We start from the raw sequence: 26882 nt of genomic DNA, 5'->3' as shown, positions 1-26882 counted from the left end.
GGTGCTTTAGCAGTAGGGGTGGCACTTAACCCGGGGTAGGAAGGGATAAAGGAAGGTTTTCTGCCACTCCAAAGTGCCTCCGCACCCCCTGAGTGTCCACGCTAGCGGGAAGCTTTAACAGTAGGAGTGGAGCTTGAATTTGGGGTGGGAAGGGATAAAGGAAGGTTTTCTGCCACTCCAAAGTGCCTCCGCACCCCCTGAGTATCCACGCCAGCGGGGTGCTTTAACAGTAGGAGTGGAGCTTAAACTAGGGGTAGGAAGGGATAAAGGGAGGCTGAAGTTCCAATATTATATAACAAAAAAATAACGGCGTGTCGTCTTACCTAAGTTTCTGTTTGGCAACTTGCACTTCTGGCAATCACCCAATACGGTGAACAATAATTAAAAGAAAAAAACTAAAGAAAAATTCTGTCCCGGACTAATAAGAGAAAAAAAAAAGTGAAAATTCTAAACTCAAAAATACTAAGCACGGCGGACGGTAATTCACGGCAAGCGAAATTTTAAGGTATTAATTCGGCGAATCATTAGCAGTCAATCGTAAGTTTGCCATTTTTGTAATGGGGTTTTCTCCGGTGTTCTCGAGCGCCAGCTATTCTTTAAGGGAGAATAGCAAACCTACCATTCGATATTCGACCAGCATGACGCGAGGTCGCGGAATTTGCTGTACGCAATGTACTAATAAAATCGATCGCTACGATGATTCTATAGAGTGTGCAAATTGTGCCAATAGCTATCACATAAAATGTGCTAACTTATCACTTGAAAGCTACAATAAACTCCGTGAAAATTGTGCCGATAAATGGATCTGTGAGAATTGCCGTCAAATGGGTGAGAACGCGTCTAATTTCATCAATCGAGAAACACAGACCGCTGAATACCTGCATTCAACAATGGACTTTTCCAAGTTGAGGGAACAAATCGTCGCTGATATCAGTGCTATTTTCTTCAAAGAGATCAACGATTTGAAGACTATCATAACAAACCAAAATAAACAGTTAAAAGAACTCTCATCAGAACTACGTTCATTCAAAAAACAAAAGAACCTTATCGCTGCACCGCATGACAGTAATACACCCAGCAATCAACCGGTTCGGAACATCCCCGATGATTCATCTTTATCTTCGGCATCGGTATCACTGAATGTTACACCTGCTTGCATTCCGAATAAGGAAATTCCAAAATTGAATGAAACCTTGACCGGCGATTTATGTGTAACTGGTGAGAATTCCTCCGAGTGGAATACTGTCACTAAAAGAAGAAAACATAAGAACCCAAGAAATTCACCTGCTGAAAATCCTATTTCTCCGAGAATTCCAATATCTGACACAACGACAGTAACCAAAAAAATTAATAGGCCTCTGGTTGGTACACTCAAGTCGAACATCCTGCATGTAGCACCTAAAAAGCAGTTATCTTACCTCCACGTATCACGGCTCAGTCCAGAGACGACCGTACTTGAATTGCAAAATTTCCTTAAACAACATATACAGAATGTCTCCTGCGAAAAACTTAATTCGAAACAACCGGAGTTGTATTCTTCTTTCAAGGTATCACTACCTACAGAATACTTCAACACAGTTATGAATCCTGAATTTTGGCCTGAAGGAATTGCTGTGAATAAGTTTTTTATAAAGCGACATCAACCTGTGGTCACAAGCTGAACTTTAAAGCTGATTCTGAACCGCTTCAAACATCCATCGGCAATAATAATTGCCCTGAGGCCAAAAATAAATTCAAATTGCTACAATTAAATGTCCAATGCATTTCTAACAAGTTGGAAAATCTTGAAATTCTTTTCACCGACCAGCGTCCTGATGTCGTTTGTATTTCTGAGCATTGGTGCTGTCCTGAGGCGATCCTAACAATGACCATTCCGGGATACTACCTGACTGATTTCTACTGCCGCCCTTCAAGAGTTCATGGTGGATCTATGGTCTATATCCGAGATGGTGTTCAAGTGAAAGAATTGTGCGTGTCGCGGTTCTCCCAAGAGATGCAGTTTGAAGTGAGTGGGACAATAGTTCTCGTCCAAAAAATCCGCTTGGTTGTTCTCAGCGTGTACCGACCATCCTCTGGAGATTTCGGAATATTTTTGAACGCAATTTCTACTACTTTGGACTATTGTAGCGGTTTAGCCGATAAAATTTTTGTTTGTGGCGATTTGAACGTCAATCTTCTAAATAATAATTGTCCTAATCTTAAATTATTTATAGATCTACTTGAATGTTTCGATTTGCATATTTCTTCTCGAGAACCTACTAGGATCTTCACGGACATAACAGGCCACACATCCGTATCAAAGTTGGACTATATTCTGAGTAATGTGGACCTGTCCGTCTGTACCACCGAAGTATACGAAGCTTATTTGGGCGATCATCGAGCTCTTTCGCTTGGATTTCCCATTAGTCTCTCGCCGGTGGCCAAGCATGGGTCAAAGTTGGTCAGAAATTTGAGTCAATATAATCTCGACGACTTTGTGTACCGTATATCTGTAAGTGACTTTCGTGGGATGTATGGCGTTCTGGATGTGAATGGATGTTTCAGTGAATTTGCTGACGTGATTCAGCATTCACATTTGAGATGTGTTGTCCACTCTTCAAGTGTAATGGTTCTCCTCATCAGCCCAAGAAGTGGATTACTCCAGAGATCGTATCGGCAAAGCGCGATCTGAAGCATCTTCACTGGATGCGGACTAATATGGCCTGTCAGACCACCTGTGACCTGTATAGGAGTGCCAAATCTTCCTACAACTCCTTACTCAGGACGGCAAAGTTAGATTACCATACTGGATTGATCGAAAAATCCGATAATAAAAACAAAACTGTGTGGTCCCTGGTTAATACTCTTACTGGCAGAGGAAATAAAGGACTTCGGCCGAAGGAGATTTTAGTCGATGGTGTTTCATATGTCGAGGCTGGGGATCTGGCCTCTGTGTTTGCAGATTATTTCTCGACGATCACCCAGCGAACGTTGAGTGTGTACTATAATAACTCTTTGTCGTCCTCATGCACTACATCTTCAATGAATAGCTCAACATTCTTCTTTCATCCTGTGCTGGAATTTGAAGTGATTGATGCAATAAAGTCTCTCAAAAATAATAAAAGCAGTGGAGTGAATTTTATTTCCGCCAGAATTTTAAAACTGATCGGGGCGCTTATTGCTCCACATTTTGCCCATATTATCAATTTTTCAATAAGTAACGTCATTCGACGTTGAAATGTCGCTGCGTGAAGATGTATCACATGATCGTTCAGCGAGTCCGAGTGCTAGGGCAGAGATGCCACCGATGCCCGATAATATTTGCAATTGTTGCAACAGAAAAGTTGGTGAATTCATAAGGTGTGTCAAGTGCGGTGATATTTTCCATCCATCATGCTTACTGAAGTCAGCAAACAGGAAAAACGCCACCTGTCATCATGCCCCATCAGACGAAGGTCAGTTAAAGTTAAATGAGGAAATTTCTATCAGAAATGAAAACAAAACCCTTCGCATTGAAATTGAATACTTGAAATCTCTTTTGGATGAAACCAGAAGTAAAAATTCGATTCTGTTGGAAAATAATGAACTTTTGAAGTTTAAGATCTCCAGCCTTGAACTTCAAATAAAAACAACAGAAAAAACCGTCAAAAACACGAATCCTCAAGATAAGACAATTGTACCCGTCAACACTGGCTCATCAACATCCAAGAATCCTTACAGTTCTGTGGTCAAAAATAACCTTGCTAATACGCATGATCAACTTACATTGTCATCCGAGTGTCAGCGTCAAGATGAAATGAATGTAAACAACGAAATTATTGAGGTACCACCAGTGAATATTGCGAATAATCGGGGCAATTCAGTTTCTAGAGTAAATTTACCCGAAGAGAAAACGGAATGGACCACAGTCGAGAAGAAAAGGAGAAAACCAGCCGTAATAAACAAAAAGAAAGTTTGTTTTGGTACGAAAACGGATAGTTCAGAAAGTTTAATTCAAGGTGCAATACGTAGAAAATGGATCTATGTTGGTAGAATTGCTGGTAAAGAAGTCACAGAACAGGATATGTTATCGTTTTTGGATTGTATAGAAGGTAGTGATCTCATAATAGTGAAAAAGTTAAACACAATTGGACAAAACTCGGCTTTTAGTATAGGCCTACCAGATGAAAATGCCTACAAAACTGTGTTTTGTGAATCCTTCTGGCCCCGAGGAGTTATATTGAGAGAATTTTCCTTTGACAAAAATTTTTTTCAGAAGAACAGAGAACAACAGAAAACATAATTGCTGCTGCTAGTCCTGAACTTAAATCAGAGAAATGTTTTAGCCTCATTCTTCAGAATGTTCAATCCTTGGGTACTGCTTTCAATCAACTTCAACTTGTGGCTCATCAAGAAAAAACAGACATAATAGCTGTGACTGAACACTGGAAATGCAGTGAAGAACTTAAGGCGTATAAATTGGTTGGTTATAAGCTGGTCTCAAGCTACTGTCGTGCAAGGGGAAGTCATGGTGGTTGTGCGATATACTGTAAGGAAGAATTTACCTGTACCGAAAGAAAGGACTATAATTCTATTAGTATACCCTATGTTATTGAATGCTCTGCAGCTCAATTTTCTGTAGACCAGCACAAATTTCTGTTTATTTGCATCTACAGGCCTAATTCCCCACCATTGGCAGATGTAGATCTATTTTTGGAAAAACTTAGGACAATACTCGAACGATGCTCGCTGGAAAAAGCTCCATTCATTTTGGTAGGGGATTTTAACTTGGACATCCTCTCCACTTCACCTGATGTCAGAAATTTTATGTCTCTCTTGGAAAGTTTTCATGTGAAACCATTAAATCGACAACCAACCCGTCCTTCTTCAGGCACCTGTTTAGATAATGTGATTACTGCCCTTGAAGGATTGACCCAGGTAATAGAGTATCATATTTCCGATCATTCTGCATTGAAATTCACTACCAACCTGAATTTCAATCCTAAACAAAGAAACAAAACTGCCAAAACAAGAATTTTCAGCTCTGAATCTACTGAATTTTTCCTTCAAGAACTTTCCTTACTGAGTTGGGATGACATCTATACCAACTCTGTTGATCCCAATCAACTTTGGAATGTATTTCATCAACGTTTTTCCAACTTGTTCATACAGTGTTTCCCAAGAGTTAACATTAAGCACTCACCATCAAAAAAGAACTTCAAACTTACTCCTGAATTAATGACTATCAAAAAACAGCTTGATATTCTATATACTGCTTCATTTACTAAACCTGAATTTAAATCCATGTATAAATCCACTAAGAAACATTATGACTACCTACTATCCCGGGCAAAAAAGGAACATTTCAACAACTTCATTAAAAATTCTGATAATAAGTCCAAGGCTTCCTGGAATGTAATTAATTCCCTTACTAAAAACAAGATCTCAGCGACTATTACTGGCAATTGTGATGGCTCTCTGTTGCCAGATGAGTTTAACAACTTTTTCATTGATTTTCCTCATGTACTCACAAGTAATTTGAACAAAGATATTGACACTGATCATGACAGACTGGGCAAATCCTTTTTCATGTTTGAGGTTTCACACAGCGAGCTACTATCAGCCGTGAAATCTTTAAAGAACAAACAGTCCGTTGGTTATGATGAAATTCCAATGAAAATTGTCAAGGCATCTATTGAGATTATTCTTTCACCCCTATGTTATATAATCAATCGTTCGTTTGAAGAGGGCATTTTTCCGGATAGTCTGAAGATTGCCATTGTGAAGCCCATATATAAGAAGGGTCCCATTGAAGAGCCAAACAGTTACAGACCTATCAGCATCTTATCTTCATTTTCTAAGGTCTTTGAGAAAATTCTATGTAACAGACTTCTGAGTTTTTTTCATAAATTTAATGTTATCTCGAAACATCAACATGGCTTTGTGAAGAACAGAAATATTGAAACCGCCACATTTGAACTTATAACGAAAGTTTTAGCTACCCTCGAACAAGGTGAGGTTCCCTTGGGTCTATTCTTGGATCTTACCAAGGCTTTCGATTGTGTGGATCATGAACGATTGTTATCAATTCTTGAGGACTACGGCATCAGAGACAATCAGTTAAAGCTAATGGAGAGTTACCTGTCATCCAGGAGACAGATAGTTGTTATGGAAGTGGATGGTGAAATATTGCAGTCGAACGAGAGAGTAATCACTATGGGCGTTCCACAGGGAAGTATCCCAGGACCTCCACTTTTCATTATCTACATTAATGGTTTACCTAAGGCCAGAATTCCAATAAAGCACAATATGGGTATGTTTGCTGATGATACCAACTACATTCTCGAATCCCCTTGTGTTGCAACAGCTATAGAAGACTCAAAAAGTGTACTGAAGTCGGTGGGTGACTGGTTGGGAGCTCACAATCTTGTTTTGAATGTTGATAAAACGCAGTGTTTGTTTTTCTATAGTGAAAGATCTAAATTGCACTTTCCTTTGTCAATTAACTTTTCAGGTAATGATGTCATGGTTAGAGAGAGTGTTACTTTCTTGGGAATTGTAGTGGATAGACACCTTAAATGGGGACCTCATATTGAACATCTTAGAGGTAGACTCAATTCTGTGAATTACATGCTTTTTATGTTGAGAAAGCAAATCAATTTTGATCTGCTTAAAGTTGTATATTTTGCCAGCTTTCAATCTATCCTGTCATATGGAATAATTTTCTGGGGTAATTCTTCTTATGTGAGCGATTTATTTGTCATTCAAAAACAAGCTTTAAGAACAATGTTAAATTTAGGATATAGAGAATCTTGTAGGGGATTCTTCAAAGGCAATAATATTCTAACTATCTATGGTTTATATATATTTAGATTAATGATTTTTTTCTGTAAACACAAACATTATTTCGAGCCTTACAAAAATTTAAATGCTACTAGAAGAATATTTCCTTATACTGTACCAGCACACAAAACTACTTTAAGAGAAAAAAACGTAGAATATATGGCAGTGAGTATTTTCAACATGTTGCCTCCTAAAATTAGAAATATTTCTGACCCTTTAAAATTTAAGAAAGCCTTGTATCCTGTGATTTTAAACTGTGAGCCCTACAATATAGGTGATCTCAAAGAATTTTGTAAGGGTTAACTATTTTTCTATTCAATGTTTCTGACCTATCCCAATTTTACGTTATATATGTAATCTAATGGAATCAATAAATATTATTATTATTATTATTATTATTATTTCCCAGCCATCTCAAGAAGGCTATTGTCATACCCATATTCAAGAAGAATGACTTGAACGAAATCGCCAACTATAGACCAATTTCCATCCTCAGTGTCTTTGCCAAGGTCTTCGAGAGGATTGTGCTGGACAGGATGATGAATTTCCTCGATAAGCATCATGTACTTGACACCGCACAACATGGTTTTCGGAAGGGCCGCTCAACTGAATCCGCAGCTCTCTGCTTTGTTGAGTGCGTTTATGAATGCCTTGATAGTGGATTGTTTGTCGCGGGATTGTTTTTTTGACCTGTCACGGGCATTCGACAGTCTCTCCTTCCAATTTATAATCGAAAAATGCTACAGAATGGGTTTTAGAGGAGTGTTTTTGAGATGGATTTCCAGCTATCTTGAGGGCAGAACTATGATCGTCAGAGTTGACAACGCATTTTCGGATGAACATGAAGTGAATTTGGGTGTCCCTCAGGGTTCAGTCCTGGGGCCGCTCCTATTCTTACTTTTCATAAACGTTCTACCATGCAACTTAAAAAAGATGATGATCGCTGCAACATCCCGCCACGATCTTCTTCGTCTATTGAACATGATCAGAATACTACTGTTCGCCGATGACACCTCAGCATTGGTTACTGCGCGAAGCTTTGACGAGCTACAGAGGTTATGTCACCTTTTAGTCCAGTGCTTTGTTGATTGGTGTCGCTCTAATTCAATAATGATTAATGTTGCTAAAACTGAATGCGTTCATTTTGCTCTAAGATCCAGCGAACGCAGATTGGTTGTACGCTATTTGGACGAGGTTATTTCATCTGCGGACCATACCAAGTTCCTGGGTGTCCACATCGATTCCAACTTGAAGTGGAGCACTCATATCGATTCTGTCTGTAGAAAACTCAATGGCTCTTACTTTGCTTTAAGTAGAGTACGGAATTCACTTTCTTTGCGGTCCGTTCTCAACATATACTACAGTTTGGTGTACAGTCACCTATCATACAACATCCTACTGTGGGGTAATTCATCGGACGTTGGCAGAGTCTTTGTTATACAGAAGAGGATCTTGCGTATGATATTTAATGTTGAGCCTAGGTCCTCCTGTAGACCGGTTTTCATTGAAAATGGTCTCCTCACCTTGGCCTCAATTTTCATTCTCAAATGTTTGATCTATACCAAAGAAAACGAAAATAAGTTCACCAAACTTTCTAGCTTTCATAGCTACAGTACAAGAAACGAAGGATTGTTGTGTGTACCAAAACATAATTCCTCTAGATTCGAATGTTCACCAATGTATCACTGTATCAAACTTTTTAATCACTTACCTAGATCATTGCGAAGTCTTAAGTTGAATAAATTCAAAAAAGCAGTTAAAGTTATTTTAGTTAGTAGATGTTATTATTCTGTTGCTGAATATTTTTCTGATTCTTGTGAGTAGTTTTCTATTTTGATTTTGTTTTTTTCTCTGACTTGTCCTATACATGTATTTGTCTGACAGGATTAATAAAGTATTATTATTATTATTATTATTATTATTACCCTGGCAGCTACTAGCCGGAGACAGGGTTCCCTGGTGTCTAGGGTGTTAGCGATGCACAATGATAGGCAGAATCAACGTATACAACTTTTATTGGTCGATTCGAAAAAGGGGAACACAAATGGCACTACTACAAAAGTTTTTACAGTGACTCGAAATCGGTGAGATTTACAGGGGCAAGACGGACGGAATAACACTGGATCCGATCTCAAACGTTATACGGGGGTTAACGGACTTGTTCGCCAGCCAGAACCTGAGACGTACACTTGACGGACAGATATCGGACTTCAGCCAGGTGAGGGGATGAAAGACGGCACAGATTTACAACAGCTCACCCCTAGTTGCGCTCTTCGCCCCCTGAGTATCCACGCCAGCGGGGTTCTTCGATAACAACTGAAGTGAGCGTCGAAACAACGGAGAAGGAAAGAGGGTTAGCCACTCCAAAGTGCCTTCGCACCCCCTGAGTATCCACTCCAGTGGGGTGCTTTAGCAGTAGGGGTGGAACTTATCCCGGGGTAGGACGGCATAAAGGAAGGTTTTCTGCCACTCCAAAGTGCCTCCGCACCCCCTGAGTATCCACGCCAGCGGGGTGCTTTAACAGTAGGAGCGGAGCTTGAACTAGGGGTAGGAAGGGATAAAGGGAGGCTGAAGTTCCAATATTATATAACAGAAAAATAACGGCGTGTCGTCTTACCTAAGTTTCTGTTTGGCCACTTCACTCCGGACAATCACCCAATATGGTGAACAATAAAAAAATTTAAAGAAATATTCTATCCCGGACTAATGAAATTAAAGAGAAAAAAAAATTCTAAACTCAAAAATACTCTTCTTGTACGAAACGTACAGTAAATATCCAAAATCAGATATATCAAAAATTCATAAACTCAATTCAACCAAATATTTCCATTCGAAATTATTTAGATCATCCGCTCTTTCATAATTGTTATTTCCTGTGTAAGTAGGCCAGGTGAGACAAAGGACTGCAGTAGTTTGTTTTAATATCTAACATTCCTTAATCCAACTGCAGCAATTTAGCAAGTAAAGAAAAATGTACTGAATATGCAAAATGTAAGTCGATTTCGATTATGTGGTCTTGACGTCATTGTACAATTTGACTATATATAGTTTGTTAGATTAGGAAATAAACGTTCATTATCAAGTGATCCGCATTATCAATCTCAATCCTCGAGTCCCTAAGTTTTCACCAACCCAGAACTCTTAGAACTTGAGGTACAATTGAGATACCACCCCAACATTGTTCCTTCGGGCCGGATCCAACATTGGTCCTTCGAGCCTACAATCAACCACCAGGGACTTTGGAAAAATATCCACTGAACCCATATCAAGAAGCAGTCAACAGACTCAACCACCAGGGAAATACATCCACTGGGCACACATCAAGAAGCAGTCATCGGACTTACAACCCTTTGACTCGACCACCAGGGAAATACATCCACTGGGCGCACAACAAGAAGCAGTCAACAGACTCAACCACCAGGGAAATACATCCACTGGGCACACATCAAGAAGCAGTCATCGGACTTACAACCCTTTGACTCGACCACCAGGGAAATACATCCACTGGGCACACAACAAGAAGCAGTCAACGGACTCAACCACCAGGGACTTTGGAAAACACCCACTGTATCCACGATCCACAAGAAATCAACCACTCACATAATATCCAGCCACTGAATCCATCAGCCAGCAACACAGAGATCAAAAAAAAAAAAAAATGGAAAACCTCGTCGCCGAGCAGCTCAAAACGGCCGAAGCCATAAAAAGGGCTCATATCAATATGAAGAAAGATTCACCATCGAGAAAAACCAAAGAATACTGCGACAGGAAGATGGCACAATTAAATGAAGAATGGGACAACTTCAAAGAAACTCATCAGAAGCTACAAGAACTTCCGAAAACCCATGAATACCATACCAAGGACGTATATGGGCAAGCCGAAAAGATTTATCAACAAGCAATTGCCCATTTGGAAAAAATTGAGCAAAATCTTCGGGAAGATGAACTTACGACGGAAGGAAATACCCACAAACCATTAATTACCGATTCCCAAATCATCAAAGAACAGATGTCGAGCATTCAATTATTCCTGAAAGATCTGAACAAAATCAACAACCTACTAGAAGATGAAAGTCATTACGAACTACTGAAGGTCAAACAACAAAATATGGAAAGAAGATGGTCAGAAATTGTCTCTCTGGAAATCAAAATAAACGCTCTGGGAACAGAAGATGCAGAGTTATATTCAAAAAATGGATACTTCGATGAGGCAAATGAAAAGTACGAAGAAACCCAAGCCAAATTAATAACCACAATCCGAAGAGAAAATTCAGCAGGATCCTCAAAAATTAATCTTCCAACTACAACTATTCCGACATTCACTGGACTGTATGACTCATGGCCCAATTTCCGAGATATATTCAAGCAACTAGTAGACAACAACAGCTCCTTTGGAGGTGTGGAAAAAATGCAACTGTTGAAAACAAATCTCAGAGGAGAGCCCGCCAGAATTATCCAACATCTGGAAATATCATCTTCCAACTACCAAGCGGCCTGGAAACTCATAGAGGAGAGATACAACAACCCAAGGATGCTGTTCAATAAACACATGGACAATCTTCTCAATTTCACCAATCTAAATTTTGAATCAGCAGGAGCCATGAAGAAATTACACGACACTATTAGGGAAAGCACAGAAGCCCTGAGAAACATGAATATAAACAAATGGGAAGACATAATTGCATATATCATGCTAAGAAAACTGGATTCAACTACAGCAAATCTCTACGAGCAAAGTGTAAACAAGCCACGAGATATTCAGCAACTGGATGACCTCATCAGCTTCCTAGCTCAACGTTTCCAAACACTTGAAGTCGTCAGAACGAATACAAAAAAACCAGAAAGAAAGTACGATGAACACCAGAAAATAAACAGTCACCTCCAGAGAACAACAAAATGCAGCATATGCAATAATCTCCACGAAATCTACAGATGTGAAAAATTCAAAAATCTTAGCTTAGCTGAAAGAGAAGCACACATCAATCAAAAACAACTATGCAGGAACTGCCTGAGTCACCACTTCAAACAAATCTGTCACTGTCGTTCCAGATGCCAAAAATGCAACGGTCGCCATCATACAATGCTCCATCGAGAAAAGCGAAATGATGATACAAAGAGGCCACATCCTTCCAACCCCACTCAAGAAAGGGTCAATTCACATCTGGGACACGCAAAGAACAACCTTCAAGAATCAAAGACCTCAGTGCTAGCAACCGCCCTCATCAGAGCTACCAACAAAAACGATGAAAAAATAACTCTAAGAGCCCTGATTGACCCAGGATCACAAGCCTCTTTCATCACAACGGCCGCAGCTCAAGCATTGGGAAAACAAAAAATCAAACAAAACGCTGAAATAACCGGCCTAGGAAATACCGCTACGGAATCCAGGTGGAAAATAAATACGAACATTACACCCAACTTCGACAGTGAATTTGCGATGGACGCTGAGCTCAATGTAATAGGCAAAGTTACAAATAATATGCCATCCACTCACCTTTATACCAAAATCAACTAGGACAATATACAACTCGCAGATCCATTATTCCATGTACCAGGTCCAATCGACGTTCTACTCGGAATTGACTACTTCCCCAAGTATATGAAGTCGGGATTCAAGGCAACAGAGGATGGACTAGTGGCACAAAACACTCACTTCGGATGGATTATTAGTGGAACCGCATCATCGAGTCCACAACTTCGTGTAACAAGCTTGATCACGAATTTGAACGAAAATTGTGACGACCTCCTGTCTCCATCTGTTGCCGTCTTCTTCTCCGAAGATAGAAACCTCGGGCGCCACCTCTAGTTTAAAGTGTTGAGGACACTCGGAACCTGTAGGCGGTATCCCACAGGTGACCAGGAGCTACAGTCAGAGAAAGTTAGGTCCAGGGGTCAGATGTTCATGAAGTTCGGACAGTCCCCTATCTCTGAAGTATCTTAAAAACTCTATTCGGGAGAAAAATAAAACACACAATTACCATGAAACTTCTATTCAATATCTTCCATATACATGATGATGTCGTACAGGGTATAGGGTGAATAAGCGGTGCAGAAGCAGAAGCGGGATGTAACGTGCTTTTAATGTCGAAACATGATGAGTGAGCAAAGTAAGAATGCGGGATGAAGCGGTCGGAGTTAGAATGAAGCAAGAGCGTAAGTGAAAACAGTGCAAGTTAACTCTACGTTGCGTACAAGCGGCGGGTAGTAACATGGGAAAAGTCGGTTATTATAAGCGAGACTGGTGTTAAGACGGACGGCGGTTTGCCGGTATACTTTGGTGAACCGAGGGAAAAACTAAACCACGGAACAAGGACGACGAACACACCCGCGAGGGTGTCCTCGGAATCCAAGGTGTTCCGAAATCACGGGGGCTACACCCACCCCCGTAACCCCGGTGGGTGGCCTAGTTCGAAGGGGATCATACCGGACAGTTGTGTAGGATGGGCCGTTTGAAGCTAACATCGTACACCTCTGTACACTCGGAATTCCAGGAGCGATGCAGGCCGTTTGAAGCTAATGCATAATCTCCAAGAACTCGGGCGGTACGGTTAGGGAAAGGCGGGGTAAAAAAGGGTAACAAAGGAACATACCTGGCAGGTGTGTAGGATGGGCCGTTTGAAGCTAACATCGTACACTCCCGCACACTCGGACTCCCAAGAGAGATGCAGGCCGTTTGAAGCTAATGCATCACCTCTAGGAACTCAGGCGGTACGGTAAGGGTGGGCTGAGCTAGAGACGGCGGAACGTACCTGACAAGAGTGTAGGATGGGCCGTTTGAAGCTAACATCGTACACCCCTGTACTTTTAGGATACCAGGAGACATGCAGGCCGTTTCAAGCTAATGCATGGCCTCCGGGACCCGGGCGGTACGGTGGAAGGATGACACGGAAGCATGTACGCGCCATTTGAAGCTAGCGTACACACCTACGCATACTGGGAAAGTCCATGGGGTAGTGTAGGCCATTTGAAGCTACTACACAACTCCACGGCGGAAAGAAGGGTATGTGGGAAAATAAATAAACCGGCAAATTAACCAAAAGAGTAATTAAAATAATCATACCTGAGACCTTACCCATGTGTAACCCTTGAATGTACTTACTATCTGGTATACTTCTCGGACGGTTGATGGAACACTCTGGCTTCATTGACTGACTTTAAGAAATCGCTCGAATTTATACCCGGCACGGCCCTTTTTTATACAATTGTCAAATGCGCAATTAAACAAATTCGGCATACGATATCCCCCCTTGACCTCACGTTGAAGACATCGCGATCCGGGAACACATGGGTCCGCGCGGCCTGAAACCGGTCGACTTAATCAATTCACGTTACGGAAATATGAAAATGAATAATTCGGAAACAAAACTAATTGAAAATTTGCTTTGTTACATCCCCCTCCTTCTTCGGCTAAAAAAAAGAAACTTTTTTATAATCTCTGATACAAAATAAAATTTATTCTAAAATCACAATAAGAAAAAAAAGAAAACAAAAGAACGGTCACTTTCCGGGTGACCAGGCTGGAGCCCCGGATGCGGTCACACGGATTAATTCGCACTGCACTGGGTTAAGCTGTAGGTTGGCCTCTCGAAGTCGGCGAAATACTTCTCGTAGGTTTTCTAAATGCTCCTCGAATGTTTTACCCAAGACGATGATATCATCCAGGTATGCAAATGCTCGGGGTTCCATATCCGGTCCGATGATGGTATCCAATAGTCGTTGGAACGTTGCGGCCGCTGAGTGTAATCCGAAGGGCATAACTTTGAACTGGAACAAACCCCTAGATGGTACAGTGAAAGCGGTAATTGGTCGACATTCTTCTGTTAACGGAATCTGCCAATATCCCTGTTTTAGATCGATACTCGAAATATATTTTGCGGCTCGTAGTCGGTCGAGTATGGCCGAGATATATGGTAGTGGGTACGCATCTTTACGGCTGACCTCGTTTACTTGGCGAAAGTCGATGCAAAATCGGGGGTTTCCATCCTTCTTCTTCACAATAACGACCGGGCTGCTCCAAGGGCTGTTTGATGGCTCGATGATTCCTTCAGCCAGCATTCGATCTACCTCCTGGTTGATGAGCTGCTGCATTTTGGGATTTTGGGGCCGGTAACGCTGTTTTATCGGTTCTTTCTTTAGGAGATGTATTTTGTGTTCCACTAGCGGTGTTGTTCCTTTGATGTCCTTGAACTTGGCTAATTCCGTCGTTAAGAATTCTTGTAGTTGTTGCTGCTCCCTCGGTGTCAGCTCCAAGTGGGATCCTGTCGGCCTCTCAGCAATAGTGTTAAGAGACTGGGTCGGTAGCGGTTTTCCGTTGATCATAATTTCATCGGCGGCCGGAAATATTTGTACGTTGTTCGGAATAAGGAAATCCATCCCCAGCAGGACATCATGACTCAGCCCCGGCAAGTACATCAGGGGCATCTCGTACGATTCTCCTTGAATGCTGAGCGGAAGCTTGACGGACAACGGTATTTTTGCTATACTTCCGTCAGCTAGCAGGGCGTTCGGTATCCGTTCCTGGGTTGTAGGCAGTCTTTTGGCCTTGCACAGTTCCATAACGGTGTCCCCGAAGTACGATCTGGAGGCTCCAGTGTCCAAAAGAGCTCGGAACACCTTCCCAAATATCCCGACATTGAGGTGAGGACGGCGGTCTCCCTGGTGTTCGGTGACGGCACACGAGGCGGAGGGAACAGGGGTCGGGCATGGCCTCGTAGTAAACCTTTCCCTACTTAGTTTCCCGACCTGGGACAGTCACAATCGCGACTCATAATTCCCTTTCGTCCGCATCTTGAACAAAACAACACTGCTCGGTTCCTACAATCTCCTCTTAAGTGGCCGGTTTGTCCGCATTTCCAACAAGTCGGAGATCTGGCCGGATGCTCTTGTTTTACAGGATATGTCGCTCGTGCTCCTGTTGATGCCGGTGATCTTCTCACGGACTCTCCGGTTGTCGGCGGGTCACTCTGGCGGCGGATTTCTATCTTGAGAGTTTCTATTTCCCGGACTTTCCTCAGGAACGTGGGTATATCTTGGACGTCTTGGCCCCAGAGCATTTGGCGGTAGTCAGGTAGCAGGTTTCTCTGAAGTAAGGACAATTCTTGAATTTCGCTATACCCTCCGTGTCTCCTCATCATAGTCTGGAGGTCGGTTATATATTTTGTAACGGCCTCATTGGGTTGTTGCTGGCGTCGGCGGATGTCCTCCTCCAGGGTGATGTAATAGTCGGTCGGAAAATAGAAAGTCCTGAAAGCTTCGGTGAAAGCAGACCACGTAGTGAGGCTGCGTTTATTGTTCCTGAACCATAGGGAAGCATCTCCGGTCAAGATTTGCGGTAGGCCTGCCAATATCCTTTCTGGATCTAGGTTAAGTTGGTGACGGACTTCTTCTATCCTTTCTAAGAATGCAGCCGGATCTTGTAGTCCATCGAAGCTCACTCCATACTTATGTAAGTCCACGGGGTCGGCGTGGCTGGAGGTATTCTGCGGCGGAGGTGTCGGGAAAGCAGGGGGTGTCAAGTGGATCGTTGGGTTTGGGGTCGCTTGGCCATTCTTGATGAACTTGGCCAACCTTTTCCTCATCTCGTCTACCGTCCCATCCCTGCGAAGATGGAATTTATCCAATTCCACCTCAAGTTCTTCCTTCCTCAACTTGTAAATCCAGCTGGTACTCTGGTCCATAGGGGCGGTGATCGGCTGGGTTTCCTCGGCGTTACTGGTCATGTCCGGTCTTCGGTCTGGTCAATAGTTCTCTTCGTAGGCTGACTGGATTCCTAGTTGTCTGCCTTCCTCTTGGTGATCTTCTACTCTCTTCTCCTAGCCACTCACACCGCTCCATTTATACCTTTTCCCCCACCTAGGAGATAGTAGGGGAAACTTCCATGCGCAGATCCTCAGAGTGTTTCCCAGGAGCCTCCACCATTTGTCGCTATGGCTACGGTCGGTCGGAATACGGTTACTCGGTCGGAGTACGGTTATTCGGGCGGAATACGGTTATTCGGACGGAAAACGGTCGCTTCTTGGTCGGCGCTCACTCATCTCCAGGTCAAGTCTTCGACACCTCTCTTCTCCCGTCCAGTTGTTGGGACGCTTTGGCAGCTCTTCACAAACAACGGTCCCTGCTCGGGCGCCATTTTGTGACGACCTCCTGTCTCCATCTGTTGCCGTCTTCTTCTCCGAAGATAGAAACCTCGGGCGCCACCTCTAGTTTAAAGTGTTGAGGACACTCGGAACCTGTAGGCGGTATCCCACAGGTGACCAGGAGCTACAGTCAGAGAAAGTTATGTCCAGGGGTCAGATGTTCATGAAGTTCGGACAGTCCCCTATCTCTGAAGTATCTTAAAAACTCTATTCGGGAGAAAAATAAAACACACAATTACCATGAAACTTCTATTCAATATCTTCCATATACATGATGATGTCGTACAGGGTATAGGGTGAATAAGCGGTGCAGAAGCAGAAGCGGGATGTAACGTACTTTTAATGTCGAAACATGATGAGTGAGCAAAGTAAGAATGCGGGATGAAGCGGTCGGAGTTAGAATGAAGCAAGAGCGTAAGTGAAAACAGTGCAAGTTAACTCTACGTTGCGTACAAGCGGCGGGTAGTAACATGGGCAAAGTCGGTTATTATAAGCGAGACTGGTGTTAAGACGGACGGCGGTTTGCCGGTATACTTTGGTGAACCGAGGGAAAAACTAAACCACGGAACAAGGACGACGAACACACCCGCGAGGGTGTCCTCGGAATCCAAGGTGTTCCGAAATCACGGGGGCTGTACCCACCCCCGTAACCCCGGTGGGTGGCCTAGTTCGAAGGGGATCATACCGGACAGTTGTGTAGGATGGGCCGTTTGAAGCTAACATCGTACACCTCTGTACACTCGGAATTCCAGGAGCGATGCAGGCCGTTTGAAGCTAATGCATAATCTCCAAGAACTCGGGCGGTACGGTTAGGGAAAGGCGGGGTAAAAAAGGGTAACAAAGGAACATACCTGGCAGGTGTGTAGGAGGGGCCGTTTGAAGCTAACATCGTACACTCCCGCACACTCGGACTCCCAAGAGAGATGCAGGCCGTTTGAAGCTAATGCATCACCTCTAGGAACTCAGGCGGTACGGTAAGGGTGGGCTGAGCTAGAGACGGCGGAACGTACCTGACAAGAGTGTAGGATGGGCCGTTTGAAGCTAACATCGTACACCCCTGTACTTTTAGGATACCAGGAGACATGCAGGCCGTTTCAAGCTAATGCATGGCCTCCGGGACCCGGGCGGTACGGTGGAAGGATGACACGGAAGCATGTACGCGCCATTTGAAGCTAGCGTACACACCTACGCATACTGGGAAAGTCCATGGGGTAGTGTAGGCCATTTGAAGCTACTACACAACTCCACGGCGGAAAGAAGGGTATGTGGGAAAATAAATAAACCGGCAAATTAACCAAAAGAGTAATTAAAATAATCATACCTGAGACCTTGCCCATGTGTAACCCTTGAATGTACTTACTATCTGGTATACTTCTCGGACGGTTGATGGAACACTCTGGCTTCATTGACTGACTTTAAGAAATCGCTCGAATTTATACCCGGCACGGCCCTTTTTTATACAATTGTCAAATGCGCAATTAAACAAATTCGGCATACGATATCCCCCCTTGACCTCACGTTGAAGACATCGCGATCCGGGAACACATGGGTCCGCGCGGCCTGAAACCGGTCGACTTAATCAATTCACGTTACGGAAATATGAAAATGAATAATTCGGAAACAAAACTAATTGAAAATTTGCTTTGTTACAAAATTCACAACTCACAAAATTCTGGAACATCGAAGAAGCAGAAAATTCCGAGGAAACAACAAACGACGATACTTTCGTCGAAGAATTTTACTCCAACACCTTTCGACGGGACGAGCACGGTTACACTGTGAAACTTCCATTCAAGAAAAGTAAAACTCAGCTAGGAGAATCGAAGCAGAGGGCACTGGCACGACTATTTCAATTGGAAAACAAGCTGGATAAAGACGAAAAGTTCAGAACTATGTATAAAGAATTCATGCAGGAATACATTGCGCTAGGTCATATGAAAATTGCTAGCTCAAATAATTCAGCGAAGAGGTATTATATTCCACATCAACCTGTATTGAAAGAAGAACGTGATACGACAAAGCTAAGAGTCGTATTCGATGCAAGCGCAAAGACAAGTACCGGACTCAGCCTAAACGACATACTTCACACAGGACCTAAACTACAGCAAGATCTCATAGATATTCTGATAATGGCGAAAACACAAAATAGCCATAACAGCTGACATCGAGAAAATGTATAGGCAGGTGAAATTGGACAGAGAAAACCAGCCATTACACTCTATACTCTGGAGAAACACCAAAGATGAGCCAATTCAAACCTACGAATCAACCACTGTAACCTACGGTACAGCACCAGCAGCTTACCTGGCCATAAGAACAATGAGACAACTAGCTACAGATTAAAAGAAAAACCACCCCCTTGCGGCTGAAATAGTGCTACGGGATTTCTACGTGGACGATCTTCTGAGTGGCGCTGACACCATTGAAGAAGCACGACATATACAAAAGGAAGTAACTGACCTACTCAAAAAGGGAGGATTCAATATAAGAAAGTGGAAATATAACGTACTGACCGAAAGCAAATCCACCGTCACGCTGGACGACAAAAATGGACCAACCAAGACGCTCGGTATAACATGGACTCCCAGAGAAGATAATATTCAGTATCTAATAAAACGAAACTCCGAACATCGGTTAACAAAAAGAAAAATCTTATCAGAAATCGCCACAATCTTCGATCCTCTTGGATTATTATCTCCAGTCATTATACAGGCGAAACTGTTAATGCAAGAAATATGGAAAACCAACACATCTTGGGATGAACCACCACCAGAGCACATCAGGAACACCTGGAAAAACTTCAGAAACGAGCTTCCAAAATTAGAAGAAATTCAAGTTCAACGCTGGATTCACCTACGGCGTGGTCAACCCTTGGAAATACATGGATTCTCAGATGCATCCCTGAAAGCATATGGCGCTGCAGTATACATAAAAACAACAGACACAAATGGGAACACCCACGTAGGACTCCTGGCTTCCAAATCAAAAGTATCACCACTAAAAAATACAAAGACAATCCCGCAGTTAGAACTCTGCGCAGCCCTTCTTCTAGCCAAACTCATCAAACGCTGCGTTACGGCCCTGAATCACAACAATTCAAAAATATTCACATGGTCCGACTCTCAAGTAGTAATATCATGGATAAACGCTGACGCTGGAAAGTGGAAAATGTTCGTCGCAAACAGAGTTCGAGAAATTCCTAACCTGCTAGGTCAAGGTCACTGGTACTACTACCGTTGGAAACAATATCACTTGCATTCAACGATAAACTCCAGCACGATCATCGTAATAATCATTGTCATTGTTTTACTTATTGTTTACTTTTTAAAACATAGGAAACAACAACAAGCACCGGCTGATGCACACGAGAGCAATAGACCAGTTCATCCTGAGGAGATCGAGCTGCAGCCAATATACAATGACTCCAGACTAGGCGGCCAGCTCCAGGGATGACAACCACCAACAAAGACATCAAGACCCCAACCACATCACCATGGCCGCCGGGAATATGTACGAAACGTACAATAAATATCCAAAATCAGATATATCAAAAATTCATAAACTCAATTCAACCAAATATTTCCATTCGAAATTATTTAGATCATCCGCTCTTTCATAATTGTTATTTCCTGTGTAAGTAGGCCAGGTGAGACAAAGGACTGCAGTAGTTTGTTTTAATATCTAACATTCCTTAATCCAACTGCAGCAATTTAGCAAGTAAAGAAAAATGTACTGAATATGCAAAATGTAAGTCGATTTCGATTATGTGGTCTTGACGTCATTGTACAATTTGACTATATATAGTTTGTTAGATTAGGAAATAAACGTTCATTATCAAGTGATCCGCATTATCAATCTCAATCCTCGAGTCCCTAAGTTTTCACCAACCCAGAACTCTTAGAACTTGAGGTACAATTGAGATACCACCCCAACACTTCTAATACTTAAATGCAGAAAGCAACGGCGGACGGTAATTAACGGCAAGCGAGCGTACTTATTCGGCGAATAATTAGAAGTCAATCGTAAGTAGTAACAGTTGGTGAATTAATCGTAAGTGAAGTGGCCTGCGGGGGAACATCTGATTTTATACCCACAGGGGGGTGCGGAAATCAGATGTGCCTGAAAAATCCGCCGTTATATCAGTGAAACAAACAGAAACTTAGGTAAGACGACACGCCGTTATTTTTTTGTTATATAATATTGGAACTTCAGCCTCCCTTTATCCCTTCCTACCCCTAGTTTAAGCTCCACTCCTACTGTTAAAGCATCCCGCTGGCGTGGATACTCAGGGGGTGCGGAGGCACTTTGGAGTAGCAGAAAACCTTCCTTTATCCCTTCCTACTCCGGGATAAGTTCCACCCCTACTGCTAAAGCACCCCGCTGGTGTGGATACTCAGGGGGTGCGGAGGCACTTTGGAGTGGCTAACCCTCTTTCCTTCCCCGTTGTTTCGACGCTCACTTCAGTTGTTATCGAAGAACCCCGCTGGCGTGGATACTCAGGGGGCGAAGAGCGCAACTAGGGGTGAGCTGTTGTAAATCTGTGCCGTCTTTCATCCCCTCACCTGGCTGAAGTCCGATATCTGTCCATCAAGTGTACGTCTCAGGTTCTGGCTGGCGAACAAGTCCGTTAAACCCCGTATAACGTTTGAGATCGGATCCAGTGTTATTCCGTCCGTCTTGCCCCTGTGAATTTCACCGATTTCGAGTCACTGTAAAACTTTTGTAGTAGTGCCATTTGTGTTCCCCTTTTTCGAATCGACCAATAAAAGTTGTATACGTTGATTCTGCCTATCATTGTGCGTCGCTAACACCCTAGACACCAGGGAACCCTGTCTCCGGCTAGTAGCTGCCAGGGTAGGTTTGCTATTCTCCCTTAAAGAATAGCTGGCGCTCGATAACACCGAGGAAAACCCCATTACAAAAATGGCGCAACGAGCAGGGACCGTTCAGAATCTACCAGGAAACAACTGAGGTGAGAGACATTAACCGGACAGTGAGTGAATTCCCGAAACAGTGAGTAAAACCTCAGAACAGTGAGTAACTATTCCTTGAACGGAAAACTGTGAAAAATAAACTTGAACTGTGTTTTATTCCCTGCCTCTCTGTATTGAACTGTTATACTGTGAATTGAATTGGACTATATTTTGAAAATTTTCCTACTGTTGAACCCCGTTGAAAATAATTTGTGATTATTCTTTTTGCTGATTACTGTATTGAGTTGTTGAAAACTGAACTGTTATTCCGCCGTTATATCAGTGAAAATTATTTCCGATTTCTAATTGCATATTTCTGATTTATTGAATTGAACTGTTTTAATTTCACATTGAAGGTGAGTGAACTTCCGGACTTCGAAAAATTGAAAATTTATTGTCGCAATTGGTAAAATTTAATGGGTGTGATTTACCTATCGGTTCAATAGTGAATCACCTATTACCTATTGATAACCTATCTACCTGTTTGCTATTTTCTTTTGACCTGTACTGTTGAAACTTACCGATTATTTCTGATTTTTCTGAAAACTGAAAGTCAATTATTGTGAGTTATTTTCTGGCTATTGAACTTGAAAGACTGTTTGGAATTTAACCTGTGCGTTTTGGTGCTATTCGAATTTCAGGAAATTTTTCGGACTATACGAAGTGACTTGCGATTGTGTGCGGCATTTCTCGAATATTTTCGGACTTTAGTGGGACTGATTGAAATTTTTTTTTTCTTTCGAGTAACGTCGGACTTTTAAAAATTTTTCGAAAATTTCTTTTTGTGATACATAGGGACTTAGATTGTTTTTGGTGCGCCGGGACTTAGACTTTTTTTCTGATACACCGGGACTTAGACTTAATTTTTGTTTGGGGTGCACCGATACCCACTTCGAACTTAAGTGAATAGTTTGGCTAACGATTAACTTACCGGGTTGGACTTAGAACTTAAACAGATTGTGAAAGACATACCGATTGTGAAATATTCGTGCGTTCTGAATCGGACTTAGTTGAATATAATATGTCGAACATGGATGTGAACCGGTTACTCAGTGATGAACTTACATTCGAATTACAACTGAGGGGACAATCGAGACCCGGTACTGTGATGACCAAACGGAGTCTGCTACGACAGGTGCTTCAGTCTAATGAACCTCTACTACCCCCAACATCATTGAATCCCGCCTCCGAGATTGAGATCTGTCAAAATAAACTCACCGATTTGGTAGAATCCCTTCAGAACTTCAATCATAATAATGCGGCTAACGAATTTTCGCGAATTTACACCAGATTAATACACATTCAAGGCAGGCTGAACTTTATTGTCACCGCAGACACAACACAGTTACAATTAATGGAACAAATGAAGGCGACTACAGATAAGGCGTTGGAGACACTGGAGGAGCTGCGTAGGAGGAGTGATCGTGAACAGCCGCAGACATCCAACCGAGGTCAGAGGTCTCCTTTGGATGAGGAGGTGCCCAGTTCACCTCAGATGTCACCGATCCAACCGGAGAGGTTATCAAAGGTTGAGACATCACTTATCGACTTAGGAGATGGTGTCGATCCTCCTGCTGTAGTTTGTGTCTCACGTACCGGTACACCTGTAAGAAATCCAACATTAGAACGGGTCATGAATGAGACAAGGCAGACATGTAGAGCATTACTGCAACAATTACCAGCGATACCTCTCAGACAGTCACTAGACTGTGGGACAACAACACCTGAGGGTCCGACACAAAGTAGATGGGTTAATTCCACACGAAGGGTGTCTTTCCCACACTTACCTGCACCGTGGATAAATTCTGACCGGCCAATTATCACAACACCTGCCAGATCGGAACCGGAGTCTCGATCAACAGTACCAACTGTCCCGGTACACAAATGGAACATCTCCTTTGATGGCACTGGTAGAGTAACCGAATTTCTTGAGGAGGTGGAGAGGCTGGCTGAATCACGTAAAGTATCCCTGGAACAAGTTTTTGAATCAGTGTATGAATTACTACGAAAGGATGCGAGGGATTGGTTCATTCCCCGGAGAGGTACTTTCGAGGACTGGGAGGATTTTAGCAACCAACTGAAAGAAGCATTTCTGCCAGTTAACTACGAGGAGAATCTGTTGGAGGAAATAAAAAGGCGAACACAAGGCCCTGAAGAAAAGTTGCTTCTATATGTTACCCGGATGCAGAACTTATTCCAGAAACTCACCTATGCAAAACCATCCGAGGTGGAGCAGATCCGGCTTATCCGACAGAGGTTGATCCCGCCCTTACAGCAAGCCTTGGCCTTCCAGGAGACCAAGACTTATGATGAACTTCTCCGTAAGGGAAAAGTTTTTGAACTGGTCCAGTGGCAGATGAGCCAGTACACCCGGCCACCCTCCAAACCAGGTTTTGTGGAAGAGCCTCACCTCACGTACAGTCCCCGTCAACTGAACCGATATCAAGCAAGCTTTTCTATGGATACCGGAGAGCAGATTCGCCAAACAGCTGACCACAGGGAATCAGTCCCGCCGACAGCCAACCAGACACGACTTTCTCCGCCGGGGGAAAGCCGTCCAAAGCCACCCAGGTCCAGAGAATCAATAGTCCAGCAACAGGAATCTCACCGTCCGACTTCCGGAGACAGGTCCGAAGGTCAATCCAGACCTTCAACACCGCCACCTCGCTGTCCAGCCGAAAATAGCCCCGCTGACCGGACGGAACCACCTTCAGGGAGGAGACTGTCCTTCCAGACACAATGTTTCCGATGTGGTGGACATGGCCACATGCGTCGAGAATGTCGCAGGCCACCGAAAATCTTCTGTTCTCGATTCCAGAGGGAAAACATTCTCTCACGAGACTGTCCGTGTTCGGGAAACTGAAGGGGAGATTGGAGGCGGAGTCGACCACATCTCCCGGAATCTTGACTCCACTGGCACCGACTACCTCTAATGATAACCGTCCGTTAGTAGAGGTCAGAATAGCCGGCAAACACTTCCGAGCACTGATAGATACCGGAGCCACCAGGAGTTTCTGCAGTCAGGCCGTATCCGATCAGTGTGAAAGTAAAAGAATCACAGGACAAACAATGCACAACAGTTTCGCCGTAATAGCGAACGGACAAACCACCGTCACACCGAAACTGTACACCACCACCGTGCAAATTTCCGATTACACACTGCCTGATTTGAAATTCTTACTGGTACCAAACTTACCGGTTGACATTATTCTGGGGATGGATGTTCTGTCGACTTTCAAGTTTTCCGTAAATCTCAGTACCGCCGAGTGCTTCCTGGAAGGCCGTCTGATCTCGAAACCGATGACTCCCGTCGAAACCACCGCAGAAGTTCACACCGCCGAAGAACACCTGTTGGAGCTGACGGAGTCTCAGAGACAGGAGCTGGAGGCATTTCTGAATAAGAATTAAAGAAGTTTGAAGACCTATATGGTACAACCGACCTGATTGAACATAAGATCAAACTGAAACCGGGCACCGAACCGATCAAACAACGATACCGACCCCTAAACCAGAAAATGCAGGAGATCTTCAATCAGGAAGTAGACCGTATGCTGGCTAAGGGAGTGATTGAACCCTCCAAGTCACCGTGGAGTTCACCGGTAGTATTGGTCAGGAAGAAAGACGGAAAATACCGTTTTTGCATCGACTTCCGTGCCATAAACCAAGTGTCTGTAAAAGATGCATACCCGTTACCATACATTTCTGGGATTCTGGACAAACTGCGTAAGGCCAAATACATCTCCAAACTGGATCTGAAACAAGAATACTGGCAGATACCGTTAGCAAAGGAGAGCCGTCCGATTACTGCCTTCACAGTTCCAGGAAGGGGATTGTTCCAGTTCACCGTCATGCCGTTTGGTCTTCACGCTAGTCCAGCCACATTTCAGAGATTCTTAGACACCGTTATTGGTCCAGAAATGGAACCGGAGGCGTTCGCTTACCTGGACGATATAGTTGTCCTGAAGGAAACTTTCGAGGAGCACCTGGAGAACTTAAGAGAAGTATTCCGGCGGTTGAGAGAAGCCAATCTTCGTCTCAATCCCGAAAAGTGTGACTTTGTGCGAAAATCCCTAAAATACCTAGGACATGTCGTTACTTCCGAAGGAATCCGTACCGACCCGGATAAAGTTTCCTCTATCGTAGCATTCCCAGCGCCGAAAACCATCCGTGAATTGCGCCAGTTTCTGGGAGTTGCTAGCTGGTACCGCCGTTTTATAGAGATTTTTTCCGATGTCGTTTCACCGTTGACTCACCTGTTAAAGAAGAAACCACGTTGGAAGTAGGGTGAGGAACAACAAAAAGCGTTCGACCTCCTGAAACAAAAACTGACCGAATCACCGATACTGGCCTGTCCGGATTTCAATCAACCGTTCGTCCTGCAAACAGACGCCAGTGACGTAGGCCTTGGAGGAGCCCTGACCCAAGTTCTGGATGGAGAGGAAAGGGTGATCGCCTATGTCAGCCGTACCTTGAACACCACCGAAAGAAACTACTCCGTGTCCGAAAAAGAATGTCTCGCCATCGTTTTCTCGATAGAGAAACTGCGACCATACCTGGAAGGATTTCATTTCACCGTTATTTCCGACCACATGAGTCTGAAATGGCTGAATTCCATCAAGTCACCGTCCGGAAGAATTGCTCGATGGGCCGTTTTCCTTCAGCAATTCGACTTTGAAGTCCAATACCGGAAAGGTGCCCTGAACAAAGTCGCCGACAGTCTGTCCCGAAACCCGTTACCGTCTGTAGATTCCGTATGCCTGGCCGACGTCGAAGTTCGCTGCAGTTGGTACAACAAAAAGCTCCAAGAGGTACAAAGAGACCCAGAAGATTTCCCTGACTACGCCGTTGAGGATGGGAAACTGTATCGTCACTTCTGGGACTCTTCCGACTTTACTGAAGTTGGATCCGGACAACCATGGAAGCTCTGTGTACCCACCGAACAACGACTGGAGGTCCTGAAAGAAAATCACGA

General features: G+C 43.3%; 1 protein-coding gene across 1 annotated transcript; it reads left to right on the top strand.

The window, feature by feature from the left end:
* Positions 1-19109: 19109 nt before the first annotated feature.
* Positions 19110-20390, top strand: LOC123311675. Its single transcript, XM_044895743.1, has 2 exons — positions 19110-19221; positions 19312-20390. The coding sequence occupies exons 1-2, from the start codon at positions 19110-19112 to the stop codon at positions 20388-20390; spliced, it is 1191 nt and encodes a 396-aa protein (XP_044751678.1).
* The last annotated feature ends 6492 nt before the right edge of the window (positions 20391-26882 follow it).

This window comes from Coccinella septempunctata, chromosome 4, assembly GCF_907165205.1.
Source record: "Coccinella septempunctata chromosome 4, icCocSept1.1, whole genome shotgun sequence".
Classification (NCBI taxonomy): domain Eukaryota; kingdom Metazoa; phylum Arthropoda; class Insecta; order Coleoptera; family Coccinellidae; genus Coccinella; species Coccinella septempunctata.
Note: the sequence above shows the minus strand (reverse complement) of the source record. Positions and strands in the feature narration are given on the sequence as shown.